The sequence below is a fragment of the Apteryx rowi genome, unplaced genomic scaffold (assembly GCF_003343035.1).
Source record: "Apteryx rowi isolate R43461 unplaced genomic scaffold, aptRow1 scaffold_1031, whole genome shotgun sequence".
NCBI classification, from domain to species: domain Eukaryota; kingdom Metazoa; phylum Chordata; class Aves; order Apterygiformes; family Apterygidae; genus Apteryx; species Apteryx rowi.
Genome location: NW_020447233.1, coordinates 135,309 through 157,203, shown reverse-complemented (window position 1 = coordinate 157,203; position 21,895 = coordinate 135,309). Strand labels below are relative to the sequence as shown.

General features: G+C 40.2%; 1 protein-coding gene across 3 annotated transcripts in view; it reads right to left on the bottom strand.

Annotated features, from left to right (window-relative positions):
* LOC112966499 (fatty acyl-CoA reductase 1-like) overlaps positions 1 to 21,895 on the bottom strand; it is a 157,779-nt gene that overhangs the window by 6,421 nt on the left and 129,463 nt on the right. For 2 of the 3 annotated variants that reach the window (XM_026066681.1, XM_026066689.1), the window contains exons 5-11: positions 20,239 to 20,416; positions 19,037 to 19,081; positions 17,144 to 17,262; positions 14,301 to 14,368; positions 7,554 to 7,725; positions 3,307 to 3,436; positions 326 to 453 (exon numbers count right to left, since the gene is read on the bottom strand). In XM_026066681.1, coding sequence (XP_025922466.1) covers positions 326 to 453; positions 3,307 to 3,436; positions 7,554 to 7,725; positions 14,301 to 14,368; positions 17,144 to 17,262; positions 19,037 to 19,081; positions 20,239 to 20,416 — 840 coding nt within the window. The remainder of the gene's footprint in view (positions 1 to 325; positions 454 to 3,306; positions 3,437 to 7,553; positions 7,726 to 14,300; positions 14,369 to 17,143; positions 17,263 to 19,036; positions 19,082 to 20,238; positions 20,417 to 21,895) is intronic. The other variant, XM_026066697.1, reaches the window with a different exon arrangement.

Below are 21,895 nucleotides of genomic sequence, written 5' to 3'. Positions count from 1 at the left end.
TTTTTCTGTTGTAATTCTGAATGACCTGGAACTTCTGCATTCATGGACTCCTCTTATGCATTGTAAAACTTCATTATTTGGACATCTTCTGTAAAGACATAATATCTAGCCTCTGATTGTTAAATTTATCCTAAGTCCTGTTTTCTCACAGGGTGAAAAAATTAAATCCTACACCAAGAACCCTCTGCCATAAAAAAGAAGCTGTGCTGAGTCTATCTTGCATATTATTCAACAATAACTTGTTGCAATATAAACAGAATAATTTTTCTCAAGAGCCATTCAAGGTAGCCAAAAGTTGTGGTCCTTGTCACTGGGTATGACTTACTTTCTTAAGTGCTGCTTTGCTGCTGGAATCCCAGACATGTCCTCATTTAGCAAGTACTTCTTAGCACCTAGGCAGTAGCTTTCAATGTACTCTGACCAATGCAGCTGGCGAACATCAAAGTTGTACAACTGGAATTTAAAGACAAAGAGCAGTATTTAAATGCCAGAATTCAAAACAAGTACACTTTAAGCACCAATTCTTCATTGTCCTCTGCTCCTGGTAAGGCGCTCTCTGCTAAGTTTTTAAAGCCATCAAGTTTCAAAGAAGAGATGGGCACTAACAAACTGTACTTCAAATCTGTGCATTAATGTTCATCCCTGTCTTACCCAATTGGGAATTTGGGCAAAACAAGTAGAAATGTGGTGTTAGCTAGAGGAAACAAAGATAATTTTTTCTTTCAGGTGGCCACTTGTACATAAATATATGTATATGCATACATATATATGCATTTATAAAGCATGGAAGAAAAATGGCATTCCACTAATGCAAGCTGATTCATCTGAAAGCCTTCTTGCAGTTTTTTGATGTGTCATTAGAATTATGTTTTGAGTGTAAATAAATGAATTGGACATTTAATCAACAGGTACCTTTGCATCAGTTATTACTTTGTGCTGTGCTACATTCTCTCTCAGCATCTACATCGATAGAAATCCAAGGAATCCAAGGAATGGGTTACTCTTTTGTTTGGCATTGAGAAATCTCATTGCAGAGCTAATGACACCAGTTAGTTTCAAATGTTGATACTGGAAAAATTGTTAACAATGCTCTGAGGTGGTTGTCTGTCTATTAGAGCAAAGAAACAACTTGATTTGTAAAGAGGAAATGGTTTTGTAGAGAAGGTTTTTTTTTTTTTAATGAATGAATGAAGTGAACAACATTTCTTAATTACAAGGGCTTAAAAGGGAAGATACTTGGAAAGTATCTTCCTTTCAATACAGGCTGTTTGGTTTGGTGCAAGAGTTTTGGTATCAGAATAGCAACAACTGAGCAGAGAGGGGTTGCCTAACTGTGTCAAACACAGAAGGTTAGCTACTATGCAGATCCCAGTGTGTCTGTCAGATATGTATAGACATCTGTGCTGCCCGTACGCTATCTTAAGTACTGCTTGCAATGTAGTAGTGGCAGCATTGGATTCAGTGCATATCGCAAAATTCTCCTACTCTCTGTGTTCTGTCAGTCCTTCAGTTACAGTCCCATTGTTAAGAAGAAGTATTTCAAACCTATAAAGAGTACAGCAGAACGTGACATCCTGCAAAATAACTGCTCTCGGAGGATTTGAATCAAACAGGAGCTTTTTTTTATTGCTCAGGATAAGACACTGTGTGTTCACTAAGCTTCCTGAGGCAGTGCCCATTAAAATCAACATGGATGAAAATGCCAAAATCTTTCAAGTGAATTCCATCCAGGTCATCCACCAAAAGCCAGGGACTGCCAGAACAGAGGGAGGAGAAAGTGATATTGTAAAGGAGCTCCGTAGTTTTCCAAAAGCGAGACACACAGAAAACTAGGGTGAGAGATATTGGGAATGCTACACAGAATTTCAGTGACTAATTGATTACAACAAAACTACCTTTAGCACAGATCCTTGCATTACTGTTGCTATTCTCTTTCTGGGGTCCCTGTACAGGACATTAGTTAACATGGTCATATCCTCCCATGAAGGGGGATGCCTGAGATTCTCAGGGCCTGGAGCTCTGACATGAAGGCTGGAATTGACCATTTCTTCTTAGAAAGAAAAATGTTGTGTGCCCATCCAGAAGAGAACGTCCCTAGCTTTCCTACTCCATTGGGTACCCCAGTCTATGCAGCCAACCATGCGGGAGGTAATAAGCCAGCATTGCATATGATGGCTTTAGCTTCCCCAACACAAAGGTTGCAGTACAGTTGGATCATAGAGCATATAAAGTCATGCTCCCTTCATACAATCTATTTTGTCTGTGGAAACAAATCTAGATTGTTTATAGGCCAAACAATAGAAACATGAGAGCTAAAGATAGAGAGCTGCCATATTAGCTGGAAAGACTTCAGTTACTGATTCATCTGTTTCTGCAATACATCTCTGATGAGCGAGTAAAGAGTTAACAGGACTGAAGAAGTCTGCCTACTGATATGTGCAAGGCCTGATATGCTCAAGGCTGCAGACTAGAAGAGCTAACAGGACTAAAGAACTCTGCCGCCTGACAAGGTCGAGGAATCTGCATGGACCCGCAGGGAGGGGAGAAGCGATACAGAGGTGTTGTGGTCTTGCCTCGCTAGCAGGGTCCTTCCAAGCAGACACAGTCCTGTGATTATGAAACTCGCAAAGGTCAGCAAAAGCAGTGTTTGCCCAGAGCCCCAGCTGTATAAAAAGAGACTGGGCAGCTAAGAGAGTTTGAGCAGGGACGGGAACATGACCTGACCACCCTCTCCGGCTGGACCGTGAGTATTCCCTCCTCCCCTCCCCTTTTCCTGGGATGCTGGGTTAAGGTAACTCCTTGAGGTTGAGAGTCCTCTCACTAAGAGTGAACAAGAAAGCTTTCAAATAGGGATAAGCAGTGCTTCCAATTACTAGCGCAGTAACCGACAGTTTCGGGTTATCCTTTCTAAATCAGTAATCAATGATTTTGGGTTATCCTTTCCAAATTAGTAATCGATGATCTTGAATTATCTTTTCTAAATTAGTAATCACATTATTTTAATGGATGATACTAATCCAAGTGCTTGCATGAGCATGTAAACATAATTTTTTTTTATTGCGTTACTGCCTCAGTTGTTACTATCAAACCTTCATAGCAGGACAATCTCAGAAGAAAACATCTTCCTATAATAGATTGTTCCTGATTTGTTATTTAATAAAACAAGGGGGTAATGCATTATTTCTATCTAAGTTTAATTCCAGTCATCTAGGCAGGTGTCTTTTAAAGGCTTAACCACACACCAAAAATGATTGCTGCAGATGAACAGAACTGCAGTTTAGCAATCCATATACAGGACGTGCTTACCTTTTTGTCCTCTGGGTTAAGATGACTCATTAACATATTCATATTATCTGAAGACCAATCCCAAGACTGGGTGGAGAAATACTGCAGGAGCATCATAGACTTGTGCAGTCGATTGATAATCTTCATCATTCTGAAACAGAGTAGGATTGTCAGAGATGGATAGGAAATTTGACCTTTGCAAAAACTGGAGTTTTGATCCACAAGTGTTTTCACCAGTCCAGGTGAATAAGGGTTGTGATTCCAACAAAGCACTTCACTGATGCTCACCAGGCTGAGAACTTGCTCAGCAAGGATCTAACTCTGCCAGCCGAGGTCCTTGATCCTACAGCCTTTATTGTTGGCTTCAACATGGGTGCAAAAGTGCACCTCCCAGGGCAGGACTGAAGCCTAATTTGCTGGCTTGAACTAAACAAGAGTAAGAGGCCAACAACATACCTACACCACGCGGCACTGTGAAGTGAAGAGCCCATATGATCTAGTACTAAGTCTGCACAGCAGATTGCAAATTGACAAAGGTGTATTGCTTGCCTCATGGAGTGGATACATATCCTTCTACCACACAAATGCACTTCTGTTCTCAAATCTGAGTTGACTGCCACAGTGAGGCTCTGATTTTGGATTTAGTTTGTAATGAGCCAGCTCCAATTCAGAGGCTGCTGCATGTGCAGCATGGGCAAACCATGAAGTCCATTGCTCAACTTCAGTTTTCAGAAAATGGCATGTTTTTTGTGGCTTTGGGTGTCTTTGATTTGTATATAACAAAAATTCTTTTTTTCCTTAAGGACCAGTCCTCTCCTTGTGTAGTGTCAGTTTGGAGGAAGGGTTTGACAGAATGTACATCTCGTGAGGGATTCTAGATGACCTTGAAAATTGTCCAGTTCGTAGACACTTATTTTTGGAACTGTATGAACATCTTCCTGGAGTGTGAGTGGCCTGATAAAGAGGAATGCTACTTCAGGGGTATGGCTGCTAAACAAGGACTTTGGAAATATAGGTTCAAGTCTATCATTTGTCTTGGGCTTTGACATAATGCATTTTTAGATGAAAGAGGATGACAGTATTGTTGTCCTATCTCACAGGATTATTTTACAGCTATCCCGATGGTCATGAGTACAAAAGGTCTCTTTTGTACAAAATGAGGTGCAGTGCTTGGTCAATTTTGAGGATATGCCATGTTCTCTCAGAACAGATAAGGGCAAGAGAAAGCATTAAAAAGATGATTTCTGTGGAATACAGAGTTGTTTTCATGAGAAATTTTGAGCTGCCCAGAGGGTAGCAAAGTCACTGTGACAAATAAAAGAAGGCAGTCTGCAGAAGAATGGTGCCAGGCTGACCTCGCTCTGCACAGATGCAACTGCCACTACAATAAGCACTAAGCATAGCAGAAAAAGACACAAGTACGTCAATTCTGAGGACAACTGTGCAGGTTACTCAAAGTGAATTTAAAGTGCATTAAAACCTTATACAGACACTCCTACCCAGAATTAAAGCAGCCTTCATTTTAGAAGTAAAGTAAAACATCAGATTAAGGGTATTTTCATTCTGAATAATTATGTGTACATAGACTGAATGCAGTTTAAAACTAAACTGCTTGAAAACTACTTCAGATTAATCTTCCTGGTTGTCTCCAAGTAGATAAGAATTATGGGGCAATGCTTTGTGAATATTTTAATACCTTTTAAGAACTTGGGAAAAAAAGTAGATGATTAGTTTGTAACTTTCTAGTTACTCCTAGAAAGTAGTCAGTATCTTTAGAGTGTTTAGGGATAATGGAATCTGACAGAAACAACAATAAGAGAATCAACCATGTGTCCCCATCTTTTGTTTTTAAAATGAGCTGTCAGACTGGAAAACAAAAATCCCATCCACATGACCTCCTGGCAATCTGGGCAAAATGAGCTGTGCCTGTACCAGTCAGTGTAGACCTACCAAAAGCAACATATCTGAATGGCTGAAAGTAGGGGTCGAAGAGAGAAACAAAGGCATTGAAAGATGTATGTTTGAAAACTGTAGTTCATGCTAACTGGTAGAGTCCAAAGGTCATCACCAAGGTAAAATTAGTAACTCATTTGGATTTAAAAATGGTGCACTGAAAAACATCACCAGGTAGAAAAATGCTTTTCTGCAACCTTCCAGAGGCTATGGCAAAGGTTTCTTACAGAGTATCTCATTCCCCATTGTGGATGAACTGAGAGGAAAAAAAAAAAACCCAAAACAAAAAACAAGCATTAGCTCTCACTGAAAGCCTTAATATTTATACTTCAGAAATTCATCTTGCCTTCTTGAAAGCTATTTACAGCAATGATTTCCTTATTTGCTCCCACACTGAGCCTTGCATGAGCAGATTCTCAGGTGCGACAGATTGCCCTGAAAGACTACTAATGACATATTATTTTCTAAGCCATGGATAAGTAGGTAGCAGTAACTGGAAGCCATTTAAGGCAGTTTTGCTAGGCATCTGGCAATTTATGTGAAAAGACCTAACGCTTAAAGTAAGGTTCCTGGGAGAGGAGTTGTATACAAGTCTAAAGCTGATGGAGATGACCCTTGTACCTACCCTTTCCTGCTGCTAGCTCATGAGGTGTTGCATGTGATACAACATAGCTACACAAGGAACTGCAACTGTGTTCCTCCCAAGTACCTTGCAATTCAAATTAGTGAAGGTCATAGGCTGTCCTGAATAAACAGTAGACTTGCAAAACCACAACCAGTTCCCAGATAACATATCTATATGATAACACACTTCCTTACAATGAGTTGAGTAAGGATACAGCAGAAAACTGAGGCCTAAGCCTTGTTTGTGGCAAAGAAGTTCCTTCTTACTGCTTGCAAATCTGGCATAGGGTCATGGAGACAATTCAAGAAACTGCTATAAAGATAGCTTGTACTTCAATAGATGGGAGTGACAAGTGGGAAGAAAGTTAAACCTAGATGCTTGTTTAAAGTAGAGTGAAAAATTAAAGGTGAACATTTAAAGCAGGTTCAGTGACACATTCATCCTTTTTTAATTTGAATGTGGTTTGCTACCCTTAGAGAATAAAGACCTGATATTCTGTGAAAAAAGAAAGAATGAGCTGCTACCATGCCTGTTTTATACCACATTTGAGCAGTAACCTGGACGAGCTTTAGTAGCTCTGTAAGAAGAAAGGGGAATTAAAAAAAGGACTTGGGGAACTCCCAAACTTGTTGTTGAGCCCTGTTTGCTCATGTCACAAATCTAAAAGTTCAGAAGAAGAGATCTTTCTCAACATGAGTTCATGCTGAGGTCTATTTGAAGTTCAAGAATAATATTACGGAAAATGTCCATTGGCTACCGATGACGATCACCTTCCTGAAAAGAAATGTCAGTTGTAACAGTAATGCTTAGTACTTACTACTACCTGTTTCAGTTTTGGTGAAGCCAGCTTTCTAACTAGCACAGCAGCAGATGCAGAGCATAGCACTGGCATACTGTTCTTCTACTGTGCAATAAATTCTCCTCTGTGGTTGCAAGGAATAAGGACAGAAGTTGGCCAAGTCAATTATTTACAAAAGGATTCTGTTCACATGGGACACACATGCCTGTGTTTATTCTAACCATGACACTGCCAAGGCTCAAATACCAATTGTAATGGTAAACTGTCCTTGTAAATACAATTCAGAGTTTATCAGAAGCAATCATTATGTCTTTCTGGATTTCAGAGCTTTGGGCCAGTGCTAGCAACTACTAATTTTGCATCTGGTTTATGAGAAAAAAATATTAGTTATGATGTTCTAAATCGTGCCAATCTCAAGCTTTATACAGCCTAGAGTCTTTACTCATGACAGATTGTGGCATTCACATAAGAATGTTTTAATGATTGAAATCTTGCAGTACAGAGAACAACAGGACAGTGCTTATATATAAGCAATGAGGATGAAGTAACAGCTGCTTTACTATCCAGGCATTAACTTCATTATTTCTTTGGAGGAACTTTCACAGGAGGACCAAAGAGAGCAACTCTGACCTAATGTTCTTCTTCTGCTTGCTTGGGAACCTCCAAAGTGTGTAAAGCTGAGTTTACAATGTGTGCTGTCCCCTGAATAATGGAAAGGGTGGGGAACCTAGGCTATGCTTGGCTACAGCCATGCAGTTAAAGAAAAGGACTGGAGGAATGAAGAAGATCAGGGACTCCAAGCTGATGCAGCGAGTTCTCAGATCTTGTTAGAGATTTTCTCTCTATAACATTAGTAATCATGCAAATGGTTGAAGGCATGCCATTTCTTACCTGGGCTTTCTTCCTGTGAGCCTCATGTACAAGTCATAGAGTATGGCCGGAGCTTTATGACTGACAGTTATCCAGTACTGATTTATCAAGTAGTTTGATGTCAAGTGAGCGTTGGGTGTTCTGAAGGCCTGCTCAAGTGGGTTCCTTTTGAATGTGGACATCACATACTGCTCTGTAAGAAAACGGGCATTTTGCTTAAAATCAGAAACTTAATTTGAGTAACGCTGGGCACAAACATAACAACATGCCTCAGTAAAGCCCAAGTTACTGTGCTTAATATGTTTAACTTAGAGTTCTGGGGACCATACAATTAGCAGGTTAGACAACATGATTCCATGGTTGCTTCTGGCATTAAAATTGATGACTCCACATAAGTAATAACTTATTTGAAACACATTCTGAATTTAGACTTAATACCAGCAGGCATAAAGTTCAATACAAAAACACCATAATATAAGGGGTGAAAATCACACAGTTGTAGCTTGAAACACTCCAGACCAAGGAACTGCAGTTCTACTTTGGCTTGCAGCAGATCTAGAAGAAGTTGATGACTTTTAATATAGCTTCAGATTATACTCAGATCACTCAAAGCAAACTATTACCTATTAGCATAAAGCAAAGATGACATTTCTAATTTCTAATCACATTTTCAAAAGGGCAAGTGCCAATATTATTCCGAGTTGAGGACAGGCTACTTACTTACATGCACAGTGTGATGCTTCTAAAAGGCATCATTATATCCTTTCAAACCAAATCTGGTTTACACCACCAAATACCTCTGCTTGTTTGTCAGATGAGCTCTGGATGCACTGAAGCAGCAACTTCTATTGCATTCTTAACCTGAAATCTCCAGATGGGATGACAATCATTTCATTCACTTTTTGTTAAGGCACAAAATATTTTGGTTCTGAGCTCTAGCAACATCACAGTGCCGCAGAAGTAGCATCTACATGTGAATAAGTGGGGTTATGTGCATATTGGAAAGGCTTAATAGAACTGCAGTAGCTGTATATAAGACTCTCATCTTAGGTACTAATGAACTGATGGTGCTCCTATTGCTGAGCACCACTAAGCTAAACAAAGAAGAGGAATATGTGGACTTTATTACTTTTTTAAAAATTGAGCTGTTAGCCCTCAAATGAATTTGAGAGTTACAGCAGCAATCTGTGCTCATGCTACAGTTTACTCTCTAAGCTTATGTTACAAATATAAAATCAGATAAGAATTTGCAAGTCACAAGAAACATCCAGATCATCCTTAGATAAGCAGATTTCAATTGCAATAAATAAATAAATATTGATAAGCAGATAACAGTTTGTACATTAACTGGGATTTAAAGTGTCTCTTGAAGAAATTACTTTAGGGGGAGAAGAAACACAGCCCATCGGATTGCTCTCCTGATCCATGAGATATTTGGAAGGGCACATATATCCAGCCCTCTCTGAAGTGTGAGTGATGGTCCCCTCATATATCCGTGACTGGTTCATTGCTGCAGTTGAAGTATTGATTTTTGCTTTACTTACTCTAAGCATAAGTAACAGCAACTGCAGGAGGCTTGTTAGACATTTCTTCATGGCTGAGTTTAGACAAAAAGGCTTTTAAAAATAGTACAATTTAATTTTAGGGCAAGGTCATTGTTTGTTTTTGTGTTTGGTATGCTGCAAGTTTAATGGCTGAAGACCAGTCCTCCTGAAACTCATCATGCATATGAATGACTAGAGCTGGCATCCCTTCTGTTTTACTTAGCCATGCTGCAATAACATGGTTATCTTGTGGACTGCGGTGTGGAAATGTTTTCCTCTGCAGCATGTTCATTGACATAAATGAAAGATGGAAGTGTCTAAAGAGTTGCTGTATAATCATATAGAAATGGAATTTACTAATGGAATAATTTCCTTATTTCCAGGCATGTTCACAGGATGTAGCAGTATATGCACAACACACCCTGGGCAGGTAGTTCACAGAATTCACAGTGTTTAGACCTAAGCCCCAGAGGTGTCTGCCTCAGGCACAGGCAGGCCCGACTCTGCAGCAGCAGGAAACACTCAGACACACACCTGCTGCTGTGAATATCAGAAAATGAGGACCCCAAGGGGAGCCAGGCCCCACAGCATTGAGGAGCAGGCTGGCAATTGTCTCCAGAGAAGCGTTAGCCCAGCCAGATGAGCCTTTCAGGGATACCGCTAGCATCAGCAAGAAGGAGCTTTGCTGAAATGAGCGCCCTGAGAACAGGAGTCTGCAGGGAGAGCGTTTGCCATGGTGTGCTGTAGCAAGAAGCTGTACTGCCAACATGGGATGAGGGATCCAGCTCAGAGTACTGATAAATATGTTAACAGCTTTGCCAGCTGCTTCCCAGTAGCAGATTTACCACCCCAATTACCACCTGTCTCAGTTATGCTGGCAGAGCTGCATGTATGTGCATTCCCTAATCCTCTTCTGTCAAAATGACAAGGATTATTAGCAAAGACCTCCTATTTAAACTTTCCCATGTCATTTTGCTTGGCTGGGAGTGCTGACTGGAGTGGTTTTACTGAAGATCTGAAAAGGTGGTAACTTCTGATGGGGGAGTGGTGTTAAGCAGCTTGGGATGGGCTACTGGGAAGGAACCCGTCATCCCAGCCTGGCTCTTGGCAGAGTTGGTGTCTGTCTAAAGAGCGATGAGAGTGCTGCGTTAGCAGCACAGCCATTTACTGTAATTATAATTTGACAAAGCCCTAAATGGCTATGGCTTGCTCAAGGGTACTGAAGGATAGTTTAAAGACTCTGGGGAAACAGGAACATCTGAGATCCTCCCTTGGCATCTAGTACCTCTGGAGGAAAGAAGAAAATAGCACAAGTGGGGATAAATCAACCTCGCCTGAGGTCTGCTCCCATTTCTGAGAGCAGCAGCAAGCTGTTGTGTTCAGATGCCACAATATGAGGGCACTGGGCACCGGCGTCGGGGCTTATCTCACTTGTGAAGAGATCAGCTCACACTTTGGAGAGGGCTGGATATATGTGCCCTTCCAAATATCTCATGGATCAGGAGAGCAATCCGATGGGCTGTGTTTCTTCTCCCCCTAAAGTAATTTCTTCAAGAGACACTTTAAATCTCAGTTAATGTACAAACTGTCATCTGTTTATCAATATTTATCTAGTTTTATTTGGTCTCTTCATTTCCTGATGGGAGTCTACCAGTTTTACTAGCAACCATTGACATTTTGGAATTGTGATACTGTTTTGATATTGTCTGCAGCAAGCATTTAAGGCTCTGTCTCGGTTTATTTAAATCCAAATATTAATACACTTCAAATCTAGTTTTCAACTGTAAAATGGTTGACATGATTTCAGTTTGGAAACATGTTAAAGACTACTGCCTTTCTTCTTATTTTTGGCATCTTTGGCTATGACAGCAAGAAAGAACTAATCCATGCTCCCCTCGGACAATGCAGCCGTTGTCATTTCAGATCAGCAGCCGTACACAGAAATCACACAAAGCAGCAGCACCTTTCTCGTGTTAGGTACTTGAGGCTCGTAGCAGAGCAGCTGCCGTACCGTGCTGTGAGATTCCTCGTGGGGTGAAAAGCACATGTGTCAAGAGTGGCTGAGATATCTGCTGAGCTCTTGAGAAAGTTCTGCAAGTCAGGAATGAAAGCTGTGCTGTTTGGAAACACTCTTAAGAGGGCAGTGAGACCAACCCAAAAATCTTACTGAAAGGAATTTAGGAAAATGTCAATTTACCATAACTTGGAACAGTTAATGCTATGGATGTTTTCTTGTTGAAACTCCCTTACCCTGCCATGCACTGACTCACCACAGTTGCACCATTTCCTAATTTCTGGGAAATGCTCAATCTCACAAGCTTAATAATACTCTTTTAAACTATAAGAGCTTGTGTTTCAGACAGAAGAAAGAATCAAACAGACAGGTGAGGCAGGAGAAGAACCCTGAACCAGAAACACATCACCCCTGGAATTACTGAAATGACTTAGCTGATGGTCGTTCCCCTCCCGCCACTGCAAAAAACCAGCAGCAAATTCTGGAACGCAATGGCAAATTTCACAGGGTGAGAATTAGACACCAATCTCTCCGACCATCAAGGATAAATGAAAAATAAACTTTCATGCACTGAACACCATTTTAAAGCCTGCTTTAAGAATTAATTCTGATGAGAAGTTGCAAAACATACTTCACATATGACTAGTAAGAGTTACATTGCAGCAAAGCAGAATACAGAATACTTCTTCAGATTAATACTCAGTTGTCTGGTCACATTTTTGTAATAGTGGGGAAAATAACAGTAGTAATGGAAGACAATACAAAAATAAATTCCAAGGCACCACATTGTTTGTAAAAGAAATAAAACAATTCAAGTTCCTTCTAACATTTGAGGTTTGTCTATATTTGGAAATTTGTAGAACAAGCTGGTCTGCAATGCATCTTCCAGCATAAGCCTTTATCTGGACTTTTATATTTTCAAATAATTCTCTTCTAGATCTCTTTCTTCTCCCTCCTTCCAATCTCATCAGCCTCGTATTCAAAATGTTCCACTGAAGAATTTCTATTCTATTATCATTCCTATAGTAGTTCCTGGTCTAAGTAGTTTTAACCTGGTAGTCCATGCATTCTCCTGGGCAAGCTCCACGTTTAATTTGCACTGAAGTGCTCAGTCCCATTCCAGGTGACTCACATTCCCCACCCTTGTTTCTTACCATCTTCCAGTCTTACTCTCATCACCCTCAGCTCTGTTGACCAGTTATAGATCCAGTGCCAGCCCGGCCTCCCCAGATACTTAGAATAAATTCTCTCTGTTGATCTTTTGTCTCCGATAGGTTTGAATCAGATAGCTTCTTTCATGCTGGGGGAAATAAAAATTCTGATGGATGGGGAATGTAATAAGGATGAGTTGAGAAAGTCTGCCATATATATGAGATTTTAGAATTATGTGTATTAACCAAAAATGAATTGATAAGAGACTGATCTGAGAATTCAAACTATATTCAAAGATCTTTATGCCATCATAATATCCTAATGTGATAAAGCTTTCCTAGACTCATTTCTTAAACCATGCAACGTCTTTAAGGGCAAAATTTTGCTCTTAGATACTTCATCCTAATTCTGGTTCATGAAACTACAGCTAATATCCCTCTGCAGCCTGCTGATCTCAGGAAAACCATGGATACAACACGTGGTGGAAAGAATTCCAGTGTCAGTTAAGGAGAAAATTTTGCCTTCAGGCCAGTTACAAAGCTGAACTGCTCATGCACTGAGCTTGCCATGTTTATCAAGATACAGCTAGATGGGGCTGAAATACAGATAAGGCAAGCTTCTACTGCACTCAGAGGATTTCATTGCTAAATTCACAGTTCTGAGCAGAGTAACAATAAGATCAACTACAATACATTGATACATTGGCATTTTCATCAGTAAAATTACACTGAACATGAACTAGAAAAGCAAAGCTCAGGTGGTCCTCTTATGGTGGCTGTAGCCTCAAGTAGCAGCCTGCGGACAGATCTATATTTACCCCTGTGAAAAAGCCATGGAAGATCTGACTTACACAAGTTGTGGCTACATTTTCCGACAATTAATCTATAAAACCTTGCCTCTTTCCTCAGGCTGTGTCAAACCACAACATTAGATTTTGCATAAGAAATATTTCAGGAACCTGATTTGATTTTCTTACAGCTCAGCCAATTGTTGAAGGCTTTTCCTTGCTAGATCACTTGATCAAATCTCATGGTAGGACATTAGTAGGACTTTCAGACTAGCCTTATTCTGAAAATGCAATTACGAACTGATTCTGTTCTGATTTATAATTTGCTAGGTACACAATGCAAAGGTAAATGCAAAGCAAAGACTGAGAGGTGAAATACCACTGTAGTGATTTGCTAGCATCCTCTATTTAAAGTGCAAAAGTGTGAATGATCATATAACACAGAAAACAAATCAGGCCCCATGTGTCTATCCTTCAATGCATTGACAGTTTGTAGTATGTCACGGTACACAGCTGAGCCAAATTCTGCTGCTTGGCTTCAGTGGCAGCTTTTCACTGTAACAGTGTCAGGATTTGTCTCTCTTTCGCCTCTACCTCAGAAGCACATCAGATCTGTATCATAAAGACAGCCATGAAAATCATTGCAATTTCTCCACTGACAAAATTGATGATCAGAAGGCAAACTGTTCTTGAAGCAAATCTGTCATTTCTAGATTTGCCTTCCCAGGTTTTCACAAACTATTTCTATTTAAGATCTTCTGCACAGGAAGATGAGGAAAGGCTGCTGTATTCTCCCTTAATACACTAGTTTTCAGTGTTCTGAAAATTTGAGCTTCCTTTGTGAGAATACAAGACTCACTGTAAGGGTTCTCCAAATGATTTCAAACCAAGATAAAAAACAACAGCCAAACTGCAGAAAAGGAAAACATCTAGCCATGGCTATGTAGAGTATCTTCTTATAGATATAAGAGTCTGGTTCTCTATTGCTTTTTCTGCCACATTAAAACCTCAGTTCAGCAAAGCATATACTTTGCTGTGTTGTTATATGATTGTTGCCCACAATGAAAAACAAGTAAGTGCTTTCCTGAATGAATGCCCAGAGCCAAGAGCTTTTGCTCACAGAACCCGCACTGACTGCAACTGGGACTCCCACATGCCATGTGAATGGCAGGTGCTGAATGTCATCTATATATACAGGGAGCACCTTTTCAAAGCCTAGCCAAGCAATGCTACTGAGGTTTGCTATGCTCTAGTTTTAAATCAGACCTTACCCATTTCTCCCCAGAAGAAAGGGTTGATTCCACCTGTTGTACAATTGTACACCAACATGTTTTTTGGTCTGGAAAAAAGAAAGAAATATTTTTTTTAATGTGGGAAGAAAAACACCCAACGCTTTATTAATGGACCATGAAAGCTAACAGCCCAGGAAACAATAACATCAGTTCATAAAAAAATTGCAGGGGTTCATTTTTCATAAATATGAAAATACAGTATAAAACATGAAGTTCAAATAAAATTCAGTCCGATTCTGGAGAGTGCAAGAAGTTAATAAAAACAGATGAGGCTTGAGATGAATTATCTATATATCATTTATCAAAAATTATAAAAATAAGGAAAGTATGCATACTGACAAGTTTCTGAGTATCTTCTGGTGTATTGTAAATAACTGGCCCAAGCCACTCTCAGGGATACACTATATATTTTATAATCATTCACTTAACAGATATGATTTTTGCTAATTTTAACTCCATTTGTCAGGGGGCTGATTAAGAATCAACCCATTTCAACAAAATTCCCATTTTAATCCAACATAAAGCTTGGTTGCTATTTGGGCCTGGAACTAAATACACATCACGCTAATTTTGTTTCTTCCTTTGATGCAAGACATGAATTAGTAAAACAACTTTTTCTATCTAAACTTGTCTTGCAAAGAATGTAAGTGATGGCATCAGTAGACCTTTTTTTTTACTCTACATTAGTGGTTGCAGACAAAAATCCTAAAAGAGGTGAGAGCTGTCCTTGAAGAGGGTATAGCAGCTTGGCTGGAGGATACAGACAGTGTTTCTAAACTACCTGTGGTGCTCAGAGCCTTTCTTCACTGCATGAGGCTGAGTAGAGGGAATCTTTCTTTTCAAAACTACGATGACTGAAGATATAAGGAGACAGAACCCCCCCAAACCGGGGAAGGTAGATTTTGCATGATAATACTTGACTACTGCATTTGGATAATGTACAGTTTTAACAGTGTTTTTTTTTTTTTTAATAATGCTTTGAAATCATGGTATTCTACTGTGAATTATTATTAATTATACATCCTTAGCAGACTTCGAGGAAAGATTAAGACTAAAAGATATGAATAAAGCTCTGAAACCGTGATCTTCTGTAACTTTGAATCATTGAGTAGAATCCTGATAAAGTGTTAAACATGAAAATGCATAGTAGTGCTTACTGTGGGAAACTTTGCATTATGGAAGTCAGTATGGCAAGTCACCGAGGAGCAGATCCATAACATGTGGCCATAAAGAAAACTCACCTAGTGTCAAGCCATGCACAAAGCCTGATGCAAAGTGTGCCAGAGTAAAAGCAGAGACTTCCACCTACTCCAGTGGGTCAGGCCCATTAAACTCCAGTAAACAGGATTTCTGCATTTTACCAGCTTCCAATGAAGAGTATGTATCTGCTGATTTTTTTCCACTCTCCAGGTAAGTCAGTGATCTTGCAATACTGGTAGAGCTTCTACACTATTTAATGAAGTTTGCATTTCTCTGATAAGGTTTAGAATCTAATTTTCCTCAATAATGTCACCTGCCCTGAAGGATATTGACCTTCTAATTAGACAATTAAAAAAAAATTACACCCATACACACTGTTCTTCAAGAGAGAACTTAAGCCTGAAACTCTCTCAGAGAAATGTAATTTGCAGAAGGTTCAGGCCCTTGTGTTTTGTATAGAGATTACTAACCTTTTTTTTTTCCCCAGCCAGATGAAGCTTTAACTCAAGTTCTGTAGCTGCTCCTTTAGCCTAATAATTATTTGTATGGGAACAAGATTAAAAACATGTATCTTCTGCCAACAAACGGTTAGGAAAAATGGCACTTCTCCTACCATAGCTGGAGCCAGGAAGTCTACCTGTGGTGCTGACTACTGTCTATTATGTGCTTTTCTCCTTTCCCATCTTTTTAGGACAGACCGTAGCCCTCTTATGCTGGGGACACTACTGGGGGGGGGGGGGAAGGAGGTGGAGAGGTCAGGGGAGAGGTTGTATTTATTTTTCCCAGAAGCATAACAGTCTGCGCTGCTTTGTTTGTTGTTGATGAAGGGGGAAGAAACTATGAGAAAAATAATTCTGAAGAGCTGGTGAGTTTCTTTTAGGATCCCTGCGTTTAGGCTACTGTATGCAGCTTTTCTCCATCCTCAGCTCAGAAGGCATAGTCTGTCTTCCAGATTAAAATATTTCTTTCTTTTATTTGCCTTGTATTGATTTCACAGGGTTGCATAAACCTCTGGAATAATTCATGTGGTTTAGTCTGTAGCACCTCCTCCATAATGATTAAAGGTCAGCACCGGAAGTTCACATGAAAAGATCTTAAATCCTTAATGTCACTTATAGGTTCCCTTCTCAACAAAGCAATGAATGGGGTTTTTAGATCATCTCCCCTATCATACAAGCCCACCATATATTTATATCAGACAATGTTTTCCAGGAAAGACACCCAGAGAATCTTCACCAGGAAAACCCCAGAAGCCAGCTGCAAAGTGACTCAGTGCAGCTGCCTGAGAAAGGAGGTTGAAGAAAATGCTACTGAGAAGAGGCAGTAAGCTGTAAAGTTCTTGGACTTCAGAAAAGTAACTTGTGAGAGACTTGTTAGCTGAGCTTACACTGTATGGAGACACAGATATCATCTATAGCTTTAGAAATTTCCTTACTCCCTAAAGTCTGCCTTCATTGTTTCTACTGCTCTTAGTCCTTGCCAGCCTGGGAACAAAAATGAGAACCAGGGAATCAGCTAAGCTCTTGTGTAGGTATTCAACTAGCTCATGTCCTGGTTCCCTTTACAGCCCAGATAAAAACATAGCATGGCCTAGTTTGGCAGAAAGAAGAGTGCCTTCCTACCTGTGCACGGCAGTGTACCACCCAGCCGCAAGGGTGAGGTTGATGACAACATCTACTGGAATCATGTCTGCCACTGCTTCGTTATTGGCGATGACGGTTCGCAGGATCCCTTTACCTGCCTGCATGACAAAGGAAAAGAGTCATTGACAGCAAGGCCACGGTAAGATTTCTTCACCTTTGAGTGAGGACAGACCTTCACTTTAGCACTTTCCAAGCCTAGCATCTGCTGCAGAACATTGTTTTCTTTCTGTGAAAACACGTGGATCCCTCTGTTCTGTGTTTTCAGGAGAAGTTTAAACATGTCTTTCACTTCTCCAAATTTTCATCTGTTAGGTACAAAAAGACAGTCAAGATGTGGACCCTGCCATTACAACCTTGCTGCTGGATTTAAAACAAAACTCAGTAAATGATGAGTGAAAATACAAAGTACTGAGAACCACAGAGGAAAGGCAGGCAAGAACATTAAGATTTTGACTTTGCTTTGGCTGGAAGTGAGTTTGTCAGGGATCAGGCTCCAGAAAAAAAAAAAAAAAATATATATATATATATATATATAAACACACACACACACACACAAAAAATAAATGTAAATATAAACATATAAAAAACTTAAATGTCTATCAAGGGGTTCCATGATCACCAATGAGTCTTTGGAGGTCCCACAGGACAGGCATGTCTGGGAGAGGCTTAAAAGAACAGATGGCAACAACGTGGCAGACTTGATCAGACAGGGCATTTCAGAAATAAAGAAATGTGGAGGTGAAGTGGGGGAAAGAAATTAATTGAGTGTGTTGGGACTATACAGAACAAATAAATAAGAAGCTCCAACAGCAGAGTCAAGGTTGCAACTAAGTTAAATAGTATGCAGGATATAAAATGTGATGAATTTCAGTTGAATGAAGAAGACGAGAACCCGTTGGCTAAATAAAGTGGTGAAGCATGGAAGTAAGAGAGCTTTTACAATTTAGACTCATGTAAAACAAAAGGGAAAAGACTGAAGTGAAGGGGAAAAGGAATATGCTCCACAGATCCAAGAATATTTAAAAGTCAAGGCAAAGGGATATGATGACAATTCTTCCCCCCCCCCCCCCCAATGTGAGACTCCCACTTCATGATGAAATAGCTCTCCAGCTGGGTAAGATAAAGTTTTACTCCTGAAACTAGACAGGGGGTGCCTAGTTGTACAAAAAACACTTGCCCCAAGTCTGCAGAGAAGTTCTTTCTGTGAAAATTTTCCCAGATTTGCCCAAAGGCCTGAAAACTGCAATTCATATTTAGTAAGCAGAGATTTCTTGAAGGGTGGCTCTGACATTCTCCAGCGACTGTACCCATGATGAGCACACTTCATCCCCACAGAGCTCTTACATGGTTAACCAGACAAACACTCCCAGGACTCCACAGAGCAACTGTATATGCTCCATCCCAGGGTCCTGAGCAGGACTTCCTCCAGAATTGTGTTCCTGGTTGCCTTCTTCATCCAGCCACCAGAATAATTCTCTCTCCTGAGACCTAAGTGGTCTCCTGAAAGGTAGGGAACCTTTGGGAAAACTATGATGTGATTTAATTAAAGACTACGGAGCAGAATGTAAACAGAGTTTTAAACACTGTCTTAGTTCTGGTATCTTGAGATTTTTAAAGGGATGTTGATTTGCAGCATGAATACTCTTTCAGTGTCTTTTTTTGAATGCAGCATAAACAGACAGTCTGTCAGGTGCCATAGGCATATAGATGCATGGCAAGTGTGTGATATATCTTTCTACCAGATTCAGAAAACTGCTATGATTCTTTTTTTCCACACAGTTTCTGAGTGGGGCTTAAATAGTGACTCTAGAGTTACTCTATAGTAGCTCTTAACTCTCCTCTAAGTGGATTTTAAATAGTAACTACACCTACCGCAACAAAGATTCCACTTGTCCCGTTGAAGCTGTCAATCCAACCCTTCAAAAAATAAAAAACATTACTATTTCTTTCAATGATATGTTGCTTACACAGGCTCCACAATGGTGAAAGGGTTACAATGCTGTGGCATAGATGAAGAAGCAAAGAGCCAACAGTTAAGAAGGATGCCAGCCTATCTGGGACAGTTGCCAGAAAACAAATCAGTACAAAGTATTTAATTGAGTTTAAATAAGAGATACCTTGTATGACACCTCATATTGTCTGCAATTTACTCATCAACAATGGAGTCAGATTTTGTTTTAGGAACAACCTATTTCCTTTAGGAAAATAGCTTTGCTACATGAATAAATGCTGGCTTTAAAACACTATGCTGTCTTCGTGCTGTCACATTTGCTGAAAAGAGTGGTATATATCTGTTGCATATAGTGTGGTATATATCCACTGACATACATTGTACAGATATCACTAAGACTGATTTGATTACTCCAGCTATTTTCTACGGCAAGGAAGAGAAGAGTACTGCTCTTGACTTTTGACTTACTTCAGGTCAGGGAAACTGCCTCTTGTGGGAGCTGGAGTTAAAAGCAATGATGAGCAGGCTGACCTGAAATGGCTTCACGACACCGAACATAATTTGCTCTGCCTTTCTAAGACGGGGAGTTTGCCCATAGCCTCAGCAATATCTCAGACATCTTTGGCATGTTTCAAGTCACACGAAAGGCAAAGGTGACTTTATCTTGCCTTTCCAGTTTGGCTGCAGTGCTAGGGCATATTATTGCTACTAGTATATTTAGCCTAGCAAATTATTTTAGTCCAAAAGTACAGCTGCATTTAATCCCATGGATGACACATTTGTATCTGTAACAGTCCCATACAAGTGTGAAACCAGTGAATTCAACAACTCAGCAATATAAGGCAAAGATATTAGGCAACTGCACGTGATATTATCAAAAGATTTCAAAGACTATGTGAGGTCTAGGCTGCTCCTCAGTACCTCATTAATAGCTTGACTAGAAGGTTTGCTTTTCTGCACCAGCACAGGTCCTCTCCACTTGCTTTCCTATAAACTGGGGCCCCTGTTTCTCAAGTGAACCCTGCTGCAAGTAGGGCCAGCCTCCTGGAAGTACAGCAACTGCAACTCTATCAAAGGGCTCTCAGCAGGGAACTGCTATGGAAAGAAGAGCCATTGTACTTACTGGGAAAGGCTCATGCCAGCTAGCTCCCACAATGGATGGCCTGATGATAGCAATGTTCAAGTTTCCTTTCTCTTGCTGAATCAGGTATTCTGACAAGGCTTTGGTGTAGGTATAGGTGTTGGGCCAGTCCCCAAGCAGCTTGGGTGTGATGTCTTGAATGATAGATTCATCCAACCACCTGAGGAGGGCAAAAAGGAGAGTATCAGTATCATCTGTCACACAGAGAGAGGACTGAGGAAAAAAAACAACAACACACACAACAAAAAAAAGAGCAGTGAGATAGGAATCCTCACCTGAAACAAAGGATGAGCAACTCAAAGCCATTTAAGACAATTCAAGGAGTGACTGATTTGGATTTGGCTGAAACAGCTCTATGGGAAAAAGGTTACTTTTTTCCTGGAAGTGCAAAATAACTCCCAGTGAGCTCCACAGTATGATGGCTAGCTCGATTACAGGTGTCTATGCTATCTTATTGTAAAGAAGATCTCTTCAGCATCTTATACTTCACTGCAATCTATAGTGCAGATAAGCCATGGTCTACAGTTAGTCTGATGGAGCTTTCCAACCTTGCAATCTTGCTCCCTCATCCTTAGCCAAAACAGCCTCTACATACTCCCAAGTGCATTTCCAGAAGATTCTTAGTAACCTTGAGTTACCAAACTGGGTAGCATTACAAAAGTTTCAAAAGCTAAAACTAGTTATGACAGTGATATTTCAGTTGCACCAATCTCTTGCAAGAACACTTTCTGTGCAGAGTGTTTCCACACCCTGCCGGTTTGCAGGTAAGTAATGATACAAAATTCTGGCTGGTTCTACTTTAATCAGACAAACAGTGTGGCTTAGGAGAGATCTGTGCAGTGTTCTTGTTTCTTTCTGAGAAAGGGCCTTGTGCACTTACTTGCCCATCTGTAGAAAGAAGTGAGGAACAATGGTCTTTTGCTCATGCGAGGAAAGCTGGTTTTGTTTGGGTGCTTCACACTGGGTCTAAGAAATGTAAGAAAGATATTCCTTTCTACTGATTTTCTACTAGCTTGCTCCCATAGAAAATTAGGGAACTATCAGTGTCAGCTGCTAAGAAAAGACTGAGTCTTTTTTTAAGGTGTGCAAGTATCTAATCGATGTTGTTACCCATTAGAAGTAGGTACCTATATAACTTTAAAAATGTGACCCTTACTGCTATGGTGCTGCAGTGAGGGTGTAAGGTTCAAAGTCTGCCCTGGCAAACCAGCAATACTTCAGTGGTCTTGCCAGCACTTAGGTCTGAAGAAAGGGAACTGGCTGTACTTACAGAGACCTTGCACACTGTTGCCAATCCAGGACAGGCTTTCAGCAGTCTGATGTTACACCACCAAATCAAAGATTAACTCCTTATAATCCAATTTGTAATTAAGTCAATGAACTTACAGGGCAAACTGAGTAGGTTTGTTTTTCTCAGGGATATTCCAAGGATACTGTTTCCTGCGAACCCTCAGTTCACCCCCCTCATCTTGAATTTTAGAAACAGGTGAAGGGCAGAAGGAGAGGAATAAAGTGGAGACTGTCAGAGTTTGAGAACTACTTGATGAAATCAACTTAAATGTGCCAACACCTGTTGGCTCAGCTGGCACATTGCTTCTCCGATGCTTCTGACTAGAGGCGGCTGGAAATATTCCGCCAA